At 33.6% G+C, this 13,355-nt stretch overlaps 3 protein-coding genes across 4 annotated transcripts; 1 reads left to right on the forward strand and 2 right to left on the reverse strand.

Moving 5' to 3' along the window:
* Positions 1-2,357: 2,357 nt before the first annotated feature.
* Positions 2,358-5,833, forward strand: LOC18040340 (cadmium-induced protein AS8). The gene is made up of 4 exons (XM_024184964.1): positions 2,358-2,415; positions 2,526-2,772; positions 2,984-3,244; positions 5,630-5,833. Exons 1-4 carry the CDS (start codon positions 2,413-2,415, stop codon positions 5,641-5,643), a joined length of 525 nt encoding a protein of 174 aa, XP_024040732.1. The 5' UTR covers positions 2,358-2,412; the 3' UTR covers positions 5,644-5,833.
* A 42-nt stretch (positions 5,834-5,875) lies between these two features.
* On the reverse strand, positions 5,876-6,492 carry LOC18041981. Its single transcript, XM_006432522.2, has 2 exons — positions 5,997-6,492; positions 5,876-5,889 (listed from the first exon to the last, which is right to left on the reverse strand). The coding sequence occupies exons 1-2, from the start codon at positions 6,490-6,492 to the stop codon at positions 5,876-5,878; spliced, it is 510 nt and encodes a 169-aa protein (XP_006432585.2).
* A 744-nt stretch (positions 6,493-7,236) lies between these two features.
* Positions 7,237-10,789, reverse strand: LOC18041982 (growth-regulating factor 4). Of its 2 annotated transcripts, none has more exons than XM_006432524.2 (4): positions 10,402-10,778; positions 9,776-10,166; positions 7,698-8,164; positions 7,237-7,626 (listed from the first exon to the last, which is right to left on the reverse strand). In XM_006432524.2, the coding sequence occupies exons 1-4, from the start codon at positions 10,586-10,588 to the stop codon at positions 7,598-7,600; spliced, it is 1,074 nt and encodes a 357-aa protein (XP_006432587.1). In that variant the 5' UTR covers positions 10,589-10,778; the 3' UTR covers positions 7,237-7,597. The 2 variants fall into 2 exon arrangements, with proteins under 2 accessions (XP_006432587.1, XP_006432586.1); XM_006432523.2 differs by having other exon boundaries at positions 7,238-7,626; positions 7,698-8,176; positions 10,402-10,789.
* Between the last annotated feature and the right edge of the window lie 2,566 nt (positions 10,790-13,355).

A 13,355-nucleotide genomic window follows, 5' to 3' on the forward strand; every position in this document is an offset into this window, starting at 1 on the left:
AAAAGAGGTTCCAGCCTATTTTGCTAAACTTTGAACCCACCTTATTCATTCTTGATCACTTTCCATCTCTATCCACACCTCTCTATACTCATTGTTGCACAATTTTTTGAGTGCTACATAATAAAGGGGATCCTAAATAGGTAAAATTTTTGTAAAATTGTCATATAATCTTTCATTGAGGGTCCTCTATCATTATCTTCTCCAATATCTCTACTAACTTTTTTACTTCTTCAGAAGTTTCATTAATTTTTCTTTCTTTTTCTTAGAAACTTGTACCTCATTAGTACTTGACTTATATGAGTTGTAATTAGATATAGGCATTTTAGGTCTACTATCCCCATCCTTTACTTCAATTGGATTTTGATTAGGCATAGGTGTTTCAAATATCGATGACAAATTTCAAACTTTTGGTAAGTCAATCATCCTAGTACTCCAAGTATTATATCCAATAGCGAGAACTCTAGAGAACAAATTATTTCAAGTATAAGATAAAATATATAAAAGAAAATATCTATAAAAACTGTAAAAAAAAAATTAGATAAATGCCTTAACAATGGAGATTCAAGGACTGCTATGCTTGAAGAAAAAAAGTGCTCCAGTGCTAATGAAAAAGAGAACAAATCTAAAGTACGTAGAACATGAATTACAAAGAGAGAAAAAAAAAAAAAGGATTAGGTTTTATAATATGGGAGATATGTATATTTAATAGGGATATTTTCATAATATAGTATTTATTTTTTATTTCGACTTTTTCTCATTCAAATAAAAGTCATGATCTTTACTTTTTTTATTTTCATGTAAATATAAAAAAAAATCATACGTATGTTGGAAAAAGACAAACAAGTAAATTTGAAAAAAAATCCAAAATTAACAAATTCTTAGACTTCATACATCTAATAAACAAGCTCTTAATCATAAATATATGTAAGTTAGAGTTTCTAATTCCTAAATCTAACCTATCTCAATAAGCTTTTGATAAGAAGAAATTTAAAATTGGGTTTTTATTTATTTGATTAATTATTAATGGTAGTTGTATAAAATATACTTATTAATATTGTTGATAATACTTGTATATGATTAAAAGATAGAGCAAGGCATTGATAAATTTTATGATTTATAAAATTTTATGATAAATTTATAAAAATTTTATAAATTTTATGATAAATTTTATGATAAATTTATAAAAATTTTATAAATTTTAAAGGCAAAGTTTGATTCAACAAGAAACTTTTTTAAAAAAAATTTATGATTTAACCAAAAAAAAGCCCGTTAATTGTACTTAGATGTAATTTTTATATTTTTTCTATTTAAAAAATAAAAAATAATTGAGTAGGGGCAAAAATATATTTTGTAACTAATTTTAGGGATAAAAATGTTATTTTGTAACTATTATAGGGGCGAAAACATCATTTTATAATTAATTCTAGGGGCAAAAATTTTATTTTATAATTAATTTACTGTTCCCATTAAAGTTAACGGAAAAGTTAACGGATTGTCACCTGCTCGCATATTTTTAAAAAACGTTTCACCTTTTTGAAGTTTGTCAAAAAATCTGTCACCCAAGGGTAATTAACCCTTTTTAAATTTATAACTTGAATTATAAAATTTAAGTTTTTATGTATTATTAAAATTTGTTTTTTAATATTTGTAATTTTAAATGAGAAAACTAGTAAAAAATTCACTTCAGGTTGTGGCTAAGTTTGGTGATTATTAAAACTCGCAACAAGTGAATTTAAAAATAAAAAATAAAAACCCATTGTGGGTTGTAGGTGAATTTAGTAATTTAAATTTCTTTTAGAAGCGAATTTGGAAATGATAGTATCCATTGCCATCCCTAAATAGACATAAAAAATTTTGTACGTGTTAATGTGATATATACAATTTGAATAGTTAAGGAAATTTGCATGAAGAATGGTAAAAATTAAACTAATATCATTTGCACAGAAACTGCACATAATTAGAACATAATCAACAGCTAATAGCCTAATATAATAGTTCGACTTTAAATTAAAGAATCATTTTCACCAATTATATAATATTTAACTACATTTAAGACGGGTACTTGTAACTTTGATTCACGAATATAGCTAAACCAAGATTTTGTGGAAGTGTAAATAATATCACGAGCAATGTGATCCTTTTTGCGTAAAAAATATATAATAGTCAAATTATTTTCTATTAAGTCGATTTTATAGAAAAAAAAAAAGTAGTCAAAGTGACCAAAAATGAAAAAAAAAACTGAAATATAGAGAATTTAATTGATTGATTTTTTAAATTACAAACTTATCTGAATATTTGAAAAAATAACAAGGACGTAAAAGTAATTACCAAATTAAATATGTGGTTCTTACTTCTTGCACGCACAGGACAAAGTCGAAGAAGAAGAGGAGCAGTAGCCAGTCACTGTGATTGATGGTAATAGCAAAATGATGCATTTTAATTGAAATATTATTATTATGCTATTCTCTCTTTCACTATCTCTTATCTTGTACTGTCAGTTTTAACTAGTTTTTGTTTTTGTTCAGGTATTGATGATAATAAAAGGATTGTTCAGGAGATACCAGAGATGGAATCCAGTGCATCCGACCTCAGGTGCATTCTGGGGAATGGGTGTTGGGATCGGTTGTGGTGTTGGTTGGGGTCCTGGTTTCGGCCCTGATGTTATTGGCTATGTGGGTGCTGGCTGTGGTGTTGGTTTCAGTGTTGGCATCACTTTTGCTGGTTTTGGCATTGGCTTTCCTGCTAATTTCCTCTTGCAACTTCCTTACAGAGGTACAATTTTCTCTCTTTTTGATTTATATATTTTGGCCCTTACGTTGTTGCTTGTTAGATTGAGGGTATGTATGCAACTCTTGTGCTTCTGGTTAACTTTGAATGCACGAAGACTAAAGTGTTTGCAGTGAATATTTAATAATCACCTACTATAGTTTAAGGTTCCTCAGTGATAAAGTTTTTTTTTTTTTTGAATTTTATTATTATTAAGCAATTAAAGCTACAAGAAGTGGTGAATTGGAGATTGCGCTGTCAAATGCTAGAAGTTTTGCTGGTGATGGCTGGAATAATATTGCACCTCGTGTTTCTGGCTTCCAAAGAGAAGCAACTGAAAGATTCTCTAGCTTCAAGCAAAAACAATTCTTGGATAAAGGGGTTTCTTTATGCAACGATGTGAAGAGTATGATGCCTGTGAAGTCTATTCGGGAACGTTTAGGGAGATTTAGGTTACCTTTCTTCCACCCTGGCAAAGGTATGCTAGCCGATGCAACCTTTTTCAATTGTGATAAGTTGTTTAGGTCTTATTTCCTATGCTCAAACTTGATGGTTATGTCTTATTTACATTGCAAAGATTTAGTTTTGGACATTGAACACTGTCTTTTGTGGAGCTGCTGATATTCCATGAATTTGCATCCGGATGTATGCTGGTGGATAATGGCTTTTGGTAATATAACATCGATTGATGTCAACTTACATAGAAAAGTGGATATTTGACTCAAAAGGTTTATTTTCAGCGATATGGGGACTAGATAAATAGTTTTCTTTGGTAGGGAGAACTTGTGCACATATAATTGCATTATTATTGACTTGGAAATTTGCATATTATATTTTACTCATTGAATAAGCTCAGCCACGCTTGAACTTTCATGTCAATGGATAGATATGTATATGATAGTTATGCAAAGATGGATACCAGAGTTTCAAATTTCTAAAATCCACTATAAGGAAAATTGCCACTTTTAGTTAGAAGCTAGCTTTCCGATCCTGAATCCTCCTTTCCTCTTCTCAACGCATCTATACTCTTAAACTCTGTAACTTGCAAAGCTGTTATACATTGATTAATAGAGGCTAGTTACTCTTGATGGATGCTCTTTAGATAACTTGGATTCTAATGGGATTGCAGTAGGAATTGATGTTGTTTCCTATTAAGTTAGTATGGGTTTTCTATTAAGCCAAAGATCATAGTGGCTGTGAAAAGGCTGGGAGCACTCTCTAAGACAGGTTTTTTAGTCTCAACTTCTGTCTTGTTAATTTTTGAATAGTCAGTAGATGGGTGAAGTTGAAATCTCTGTGATCATTTTGTTATGGAAACATCATCAGGTACGGTGAGGTGATAAAATATATTGGACTGTTGGATTAGTCTTGATATGTAGGCAATAAATTTCTATTTGAATGAAAGCAATGCTTTTTCTATGGACTGTGACATGCAAACAAACACAGTATATTGAAAAACGTTTTATAGATCAAACATCCAATGTGGCAACTTTGTCAAACTATTCAATGCCATCTGAATGAAAAATTTCTAGAATTTTTGGAACTCTTTGGTTGTGTGTTCCACACTCCACGCACAGGTTAATGTTAGTATGACATATGCTGTATGATTACAGGGCATGTGTCATATGTGCTTATCTCTCCTTTATCATGAACTGCTGCATTAATTTGTAAAAAAGATTCTAGTGATATTTGTATTCTAAAGACTTGCTACTTTCTTGTGATTCTTGCTAATTTATAGCTATTAGATAAACTTTCCTTTGATTTACTATGGTATAAGAGCAAAAATTCTGCTAATGAAATTTTTCTGAGCCCAATGATCCCTCATAATCCTCCTGCTTGAGGAAGACTTTAGTTTACTCAAAAGTGTTATAAATACCTATTTTCTTTAGCTAACTCCTGAGATGAACGGATTTGGACTTGCGAGCATTAGAACTGGTGGAAGCATGGGATGTAGTTGTCCCATCCCAAGCTGAAGTTGAGTGTTCTTAATGCCTATGGTTACTGTGAATTTACAGATTTCTAAATGAGTTATAATGAACAAATCAACTTAAATTCTCAAATCATCTCTTTGGGAAGTTATGCACTTCAATAAGTTATGATGTACAGAAATGTGGCCCAATAAGACTTCAAAAATATTCGCATTCTATGAGTCTGAAATATACTTGTATGCCAAAAAAACTACTGCAACAAGTGTATCCCCAAATGATAGTAAAGTTGGTGTGGCCTCATGTAGTAGAAGGAAGAAATCAAGGGTTAAATTTCAAGGGGATAATAAATTCAGCCTAATTTCCATAAGTAAATGTGTGTGTGTGTGTGTGCGCGCGCGCGTATTGTTCTGTTTCTACCCAAGTTATAAATCAGTGGAACTTGGCTGATAAGTCTCAGTTTCAAATCTTATCAACAGGATTTTCTTCTCTTTTATTTTTCTTTCCTTTTTGTTTTTCAAAAGAGCAATGCATATGTATACACTTTGGAAATTTTTCTGCATTAGAATCAACTTCTGCTTACTAGAGTATCTAACCTGGACATCATATATCTTCTTGTCACGTTTTATAGGTCATTTCTCGTAAGTGCTTGTATGCTTTTGTGTATTGTGTTCCAAGTTGTACATTGGAGAGATAAACAAAACTTAGAACCATGCTTATGAACAGGCAATATGCTGGAAAAATAGCTATTTACAACAGACTTTCAGAATTTGCAGTTCACATGTGAAGTTTGTAGCTTTAAATTTGATAACCCCTGAAAAACTAGTTTCTCATTTGTGACTTTACTGTTCCCTGTTTCTATATGTTTGCTGACAAATTTTCTCTTGCCATTCCTGCTTGTGTACTTTAACATTAATGTTCATATCCTTTGCTTGCAGATTTGAAGGATTAACGCCATGGAGTAGTCTCGGAGCTGGCGCTATATGCATTCTTTAAGATTTGCAAGAATTCAGGCACCTCACTCATAATTCTGAGTTGTATATGCACGAATTATATTAGTCACATATCAGTAAACTATCTTTTACAACAGCATTTGTCTTCGTCAATTTCCAGAAATGGGGAAATATTAGATGGCATGAATTCATGAGTGCATATGATTGTCTTTAACCAGTTAAATCCACATTTTAAAACAGAGTACCTATAATATCACAATTCAGCAAATAAAGAAAAAAGAAAGCAGAAGCATATTTATTACTATGTACAGAGTTGTCAGCCTGCTTAGCTAGCACTGTTTTGGGAGCCTACCTATGAACATTCCCACATCAGAATCAGAAAGACCCTTAAACCCTACCTTCAAATCCAAGCAAGTATACATAAGATTAGCAAATTCAGTCCACCACAACCACGAAACACCCGTAAATCGAGTCTTGGCTCTAACTGCCAAGCCAAAAACCACCATCCGTCCATTTCTACGCTGACTGTTAATCTTCTGAAGCAACTGATGATTTAGAAAAATCAAAGAATCCCCAGTTGCCAACTGGACATGTATTGTACTTTTCTTCATTGGCTTGACCTTAAAAGGCGGCGAGACTGAATGATTTATTGCAATAGGGAAATGATCATGATTGAGAGCAATGCATTCAATGTAATCCAAGTAAATTTGCCACAAGTGATCTGGGTTTTTGAAGGTGAGATTAAAATCCCACTTGGCGATTAAGTTGGTGCTGCCGATGGTGAAGTTTGATACTGAGAAAGTGTCGAGGTGAAGAGATGGGAGCTTAGGACCAAGAGTGAAATACATGAGAATGCATATTAAGGCTGTGAGAGAGATTGAAGCAGCTACTACAAGGAGTGTGATGATGATGAGTTTTGGTAATTTTTTTATTTGAAAATGTTGATGATGGGGTGGTCGTGAAGGAGGAAGTTGAGAGATGTCACCGGTGGTAAGAGGGTAAACTTTTGATGGGCAACGATGTGCAGAGTTTTGTGTTATTTCATTTTCCTCCATGGAAGATCAACGATAGCAAGTTCGAAGAAAATGATGTGATGTTTGACGTTTGTTGTAGACGAAAGGACATCCATGAATATCTCATTTTTTTGTTATCCCATCAGTTTCTGAAAACAGCATCTTACTCAATTTAATTTCCATAAATATATTTTTTCCTTTTTAAAAAAATAAATAAATAACAAGAAGCCAAGTCGTGTAAATTTTTAAATCAGTGGAGCTATTCAAACTCCTCTTTCTACCTTAACCCCTATGGTTAGCTCAAATTACTGAAGATTACACACCAAGTTTCATCATTGTTGATACCGAGTTCAATTTGAAAAATAGCTCGCACACTTCATAATTTACTGTGTGTAACAAAAACCCTAAGGCTCCGACTTGGATAAATAGAAGTTCTATTATAGAAATTTAAACATGAAATTGTGATCTTTAATATCCTCAGATGATTCTAACAATTAACTTGCAGTTGATTCAACTATGTATTGCCCATAAAAAAGGCTGCGGAAAGCAAGTACACAGCACTTCAAGAACATTGCTTGAATAATCAATCACACAAGCAAATAAACAAAGGCAACGGCTTATTTCAATTTTCCTCCCATATCACACCAATATAAGAAGCTGCTGCTTGACAGATCATCCATCCATTATCAAGCATTGCAACAATGTACCACAATTATTCTTGAACTTACGTACACATGCTACAAGTTTACAGATAATCTCATAGACTCGAGAACAAGTTTAAACCCAAGCACAAAAGTTTACGGCTGGAAAACAGAGAGAATAAAGAGGAATAATTGCCTACCAACTTACTAGTACTAAGGTGCTAACATAGCAAATGTGGGAACTCCACTAGACAACAGGCAAATAAGCTGGCTGAGACTCATATGGCCTGGAAATATCTCTAGCTCAGAAATTTGTCCATAGAGGTATCTGCATCAGACTGAACATCAGGATTGAAAGTATTAATTTGAAGTTTTTGAATTAGATGGGAACAGGCTTACCCTTTGAAGAGTGAGCACTCGTTTCGAAGAATTTAGAGGAAGCAATTGGGGTGGACATCGATAGCTGAGTTGTCGATAGTGAGCTCTTATTGGCTCTCTGATCATCCAGATAGTATCCAAAATCTATGGTTTTAGGCAATTCGTCTGGAAGAGGCTGAAGAGCCTGATGTTCCTGTTTCTGAGACCTAGACGAATCAAATTCCCTGCCGAAGAAATAATGCTGTTGCTGTTGCTTTGATGTTGCACCATTACCAATGAGTGAGTCAAAATCTTGTAGCGTCTGCATGGGGAGGCAGCTATTTTGCAAAAAAGCTCCACTTCTTTGATCTGATAAGGGGATTGAGGAACTTCCAGATGTTGTAACACACCATGAATTATCCACAGAAGAGTTCATCGTAAAACCCCTCAAACTCTCAGAAGCCATGGATAAAACACCATCATTTCCTTCAGGCTTCAGTTCTTGGAGCCTGTACTGTCCACTGGTATGACGTCAGTTAGTTAACATTCAAGGAATTGCCTAACAGAAAAATCTATTATTAACTAATTCAAGGAACTTATTTCTACTATTAACAGAAAGAATACTGCCAAGAGGAAACTTCTACACGTACAAACAATTTGTACAGAAACTTTTAGACATAAACTAATGTGGTATCACCATATCATTGGCACATCATGTCTTTTAATGTATTTCACTTTAACTTTTATTGTTTCTTGTCCACCACTTTATGCCGCATCGATTCATATAGGAAAGCTTGTACAAATAGTTAAAACATGGTGTATTTATTCAAAGTCAAATGAATCCCCTTTGATTTATCCTCCTATTTTCGGTTCTTCATCAAAATCTGAGAGTTCAAAAGATTATGTTATTAATATGTGAGAAAACCATATAAGTCTAATATAATCCATACACAAAAGTATTTTCTCTTCTTATTTCCTTTCGTACACATGAACATATAACTGATATACATAACTGGCAAGCATGTTGAAATCTACTTTATTTTTGCCTGCCAAGACACACTTGAATTGAGCTTCCTCTAGTACAGCCAACTATTAAGCAACTAAAACCATCCTCGACCAGTCAGTACAACATAGAAAGCCAGCGCGTTCTTTTCTTATTTCTCTATGTACAAAACTATAACACAGGTCAATAAGTGTTCAACTAAACTCAAAACTTAGACTTAAAACATCACCCAAAGAAAAGGTCAAAGTTGCTTCCGGTGCGGCATGCAAAATGACTTCATGTTACAGTAATATCACTCCTTACAAACATTTAATACAGTCTTTACAAACATTTAATACAGACATTTTCATGCACACCTCAAAAGACTAAGGAAAACCAGGTTTGAATGCAGGAACCTATATGTTTTGTATTTCAAGGCACTTAAGAGAATAAACTCAGTTGGAAATGAAACATTTTACTATTCAAGAGAAAAATGAACGTGAAAGTGACAAAATAGTTAAGTCTTACAAGGCCAGCACTGTCTCAGAGCCTGGCAGATTCCAAGCTCACTTAAAATCCTCCATTGAATCTTATCATGTCCACCATATTTCTATTTAAAATACTAGCGCCTGTCCTGGACTGCATCAGCATTCAGAAACTACTCATCATTTTTCAGCTGTGACGTTAACAAAGCAGCCTCCCATGGCCCTCAGCCAGTGAAAACATAGAGTTTTGAACCCCATTTGAGAATTCATGAAAAGTTATCATTCCTTAAACCCACTCAAAACCTATTTCTAACTTGAATATGCCATATTTGACATGAAAAAAAAAAGGGTTCAAACGTGAAAAGCATCTCATAATCATGCAATTAAATACCGAAGCATGAGCATTATGAGAAACAGCTAATAGGAAATGAAGCTTACTGCATTTACAAAATCTCATTACATCATCATAGAAGTCATTGCATAATATATCATAAAAATTATCAATGAAGCCAGTGACTCATTCAATTCTTGATGAAGAACATGTGGCCCAACACAACTAATAAAGCAACTAGGAGAGGGACATTAACATAGCAGTTATCAATGGACCCCAGGAATCATTCTATATTTTGACAAGGAACAACGACGACATATACCTGTACTCTTTATTAGGAATCCCATAGGGGATAGCAGCCATCTGTGACTGTGACATGTTGCTCCGAAAGCAAATACCCTCGCGAGTACTAAGAGGCTGCAAAGGCGGGTTCTGAAAGCTTAAGCTTCTGCTTCCACCTCCACCTCCACCTCCACTGCCAATGCTGCTCCTATTACCACCAATGTCTACTCCCACAGTAGTTGACAAAGACTGAGAGGTATTTTGTGATTCCACAGGCTTTCTTGAACGGTATCGACTACGGTTCATGTGCCGCTCACAATACTTGGAGTTGGGATGTGCATCTTTCGAGCACCTCCACTTCTTGCCATCCGTCCTCCGGCACCTCCCCGGCTCCGGGTCTATTTTCTTTCCAAAATAAGAACAATACCCAACTACATACACACCAAAAAACAAACATTCATCATATAAAATCAAAATGTAAAATATTTTCGAGGTCAGCGTTCGAACCCCGCTCTCATATGTATGTTATGCTTAAATTAATTAATTAACTAATATAACCATACAAACAGAAATGAAAATTAGAAACCCATAAAAATGCCATCAGCAAGCATGATTAGTTTGCAAATAAATAAATAAGTAGAAGGTTATTGTGGGTGTTTCACTTACAAGTTGGGTGGTGGAATAAGCTGGAAGAGAGGAACTTGAGGCTAGTGCGAATGGGGACGAGGAGATCGGGGGGAACGGGGAGACCCGCTTTGAGGTACTTGAAGATTAGGGCTTGATGCTCCAGCTCATGCCACTGAGACGCAGTGAACGGTGCCACTGAAGAAGATAAAGAACCAGAACCGCTCATTTTCTTTTTTTTTTTTTCACACAAAACTGCCACTGCTGCTGCTGCTGCTGCTTGTGCTATATCTGGATTTGGAATCTAATCACTAGTGTCATTGCAACTGCTTCCATGAAACTACAAATTCAGACTCAACAAGAGACTTGGGAGGGCGGTGGATCTGTTAACTCTTACAACCACAACAAGCTCAAACATGTTATTATTTTTTCACTATAAATAAAGATAAAATATTATAATATTTATTTAAGGGCCCGAACTTAAATATTTATTTCCTTCTTTTCCTACGAAATGTGTTTTTGGTGTTATGTTTGAGGTTTTGATTTTACATTTTGGACAATTATTACGGTATTCCAAGAAGTAATAAGGGAAAATTTAAAACTAAGTGGAGGTATATGATGGCATTTTAAATCATTTAAATTTTTTTTTAATAGTATGCATTCAAGAGTGGGTTTTGATGATATATAAAATAATGACTTAATAGCTGCACCCATTCATAAATGATAAAGATAGGGTTTAGAATTTTTAAAAAGCCTAGGAGACCTCAATGGTTGTGGCCACAAATTTTAAAAAATTATTAAAGGGCTATAAATAAGAAACTGGGGAATTCTCAAAACAATTTAAAAGCCCAAAGGGCTGAAAAAACCACATTGTCAGTGAACTGGGTCACTATATTTGTGCAGTGATTATGAGAAGCCTAAAGGAATGTTATGGACCTACGGCGACCTTGTATTGAGTGGAGAGCAGGGGACAAATATATGTGCCACTGTTAGAAGGTGATGGACATACGCTATATCATATTTCTTGTTTTTAAATTAATTTTGTTTAATAATTAATCATAATTAATATATAATTTTGTAACAATAAGTGCAAGCAGTGAAATTAGGGATGAACTGAGTAAGGATATCGGGCACCCGGAAGGGCTTTAGCCCGATATAGTGGTATCTCGGCCCAGTTTTGGGCTTTATGTGAGTGAACCGACCGCTACCAAAAAGCCTAAGACCGTGCCCGGCCCAGGTGAGTGCTCGTCCTCGTCACCGCCTTGTCATCAACTGCCTATTTCACCTGATGACGTCGCATTGATGTCACCCAATCTAATCAATGACCATGATCCAGCTCAGAACCAGCAACTTTTCAGCAATTACAACACAAATCCTGCAATTTCCAGCACAACTCCAGCTATCATTTGATCATTTGCTCACAATTCGACGTACTGTGCTTTTGATATCAAAATTCAATTTACTGCCACTCGTGACAAGGTGCCGCTATATTAAAATTGTTCCTCTAAGTTTCAATTGCTATATATCGGCTTCTAGGTTTTGAATTTTTAAATGGTCTATAGCTTGAACCTCTGATGCAGGGTGCACTGCTTAGAAAACGCATTTATAATGCCACACTTGGTAGTAGAAAACTGAAGGAAGTTGTATGACTCCCTCCAGGGAGGATCTAAATTAGGAGAGATTCTACAGTATTTTTATTGTACTATACCTGCTTAATATATGTATAACATATATATATATATATATATATATATATATATTTATTTTAAAAAATTATTATGCAATTGATAGTTATATTTAATTTTTAATATAACAGAGATATTTTAGAATTTCTCATAAATGAGCGGCTCCCTATCAATAGTTGTACATCAAAATAATTAGAGGATGCCCTTGTGGGATCTTTGGTGTATATACTATACAATTCCACTTCTCTTGTTTATTTTCTGTTATGTCCTTAAATCAAATTATAAGAGTTAAAAAAATAGATTTATGTTTTTACTGTAATTTTTTAATCACAAATACAGACAATAAATTTGATAATAATAACTATAATTACTATTGTTAGGACAAATTTACCCGGAAGGGAATGTGCTAGACCACTGAAAATCTGTTATGTATTAGGTTTAATCCTGTTTAGTTTTTATGTTAAAAGAATATATAGATTGTTTATTTTATAAGTTTTGACAAAAATAGTGTTTATAAAAATTTTATAAAGTTACTTATTTTATAAGTTTTTCTATTTTGACAACCAATTTTAAAAGTAGATGGAAAGTTATCATATAAATTATTTGTGTAAGTAGCTTATCAAATAAATCATTGTGCCTGTTTAAAATTCTATCTTAACCTTATAATTTTAATAAGTCCTAATATATAAATAAAAGATAATATAAATTTATATATATTTTAGTCATTATATAATAAACAATACTTTCGTAATAAAATTTATCAAGTGCATGTACATTAATCAACGCTTATTTCATTTAACGCAAACACAAATAATTCATTTTATCAGCCATTACAATTATAAACCGGCTCTTAATAAATCCCAAAATGAAACCCACTAATTTTTTTGATTTTATATTAACGAGTTTCATCTCAATGGATCTCACTTAAGACCCACAGGCCTATTGGCAATTACTGTTGCCACAGCTCGTTCCACACAAATATCTCTCGTAATTGTTGAAGATATGTAATTGTTTTTCTTTATTTGGAAACAATTTGATTTTTGGATTATGTTAAAAGGCGAGGGCTTTCCCTTTCAGATGCTTCCGCTAAAGCTGCCCGGGCCGAGAATAAAATCTGATCTGTCTTGACAGCTGGCCATTTAAAAAAAAATTTGAGCAGTCAAATGAAAAAATAAAAAATTAAATACAATCTCCTTAAAATCATAACGTACCACTCGTGAAGCGCAAAGTACAACCCCAAATTTTTAAATGTTTGTGTTATTATTATATATAAACTTTTACAGAGCTTACGCAGAGGACTTATAATTAAAT

The sequence above is a fragment of the Citrus clementina genome, unplaced genomic scaffold (genome assembly GCF_000493195.1).
Source record: "Citrus clementina cultivar Clemenules unplaced genomic scaffold, Citrus_clementina_v1.0 scaffold_5, whole genome shotgun sequence".
Lineage (NCBI taxonomy): Eukaryota > Viridiplantae > Streptophyta > Magnoliopsida > Sapindales > Rutaceae > Citrus > Citrus x clementina.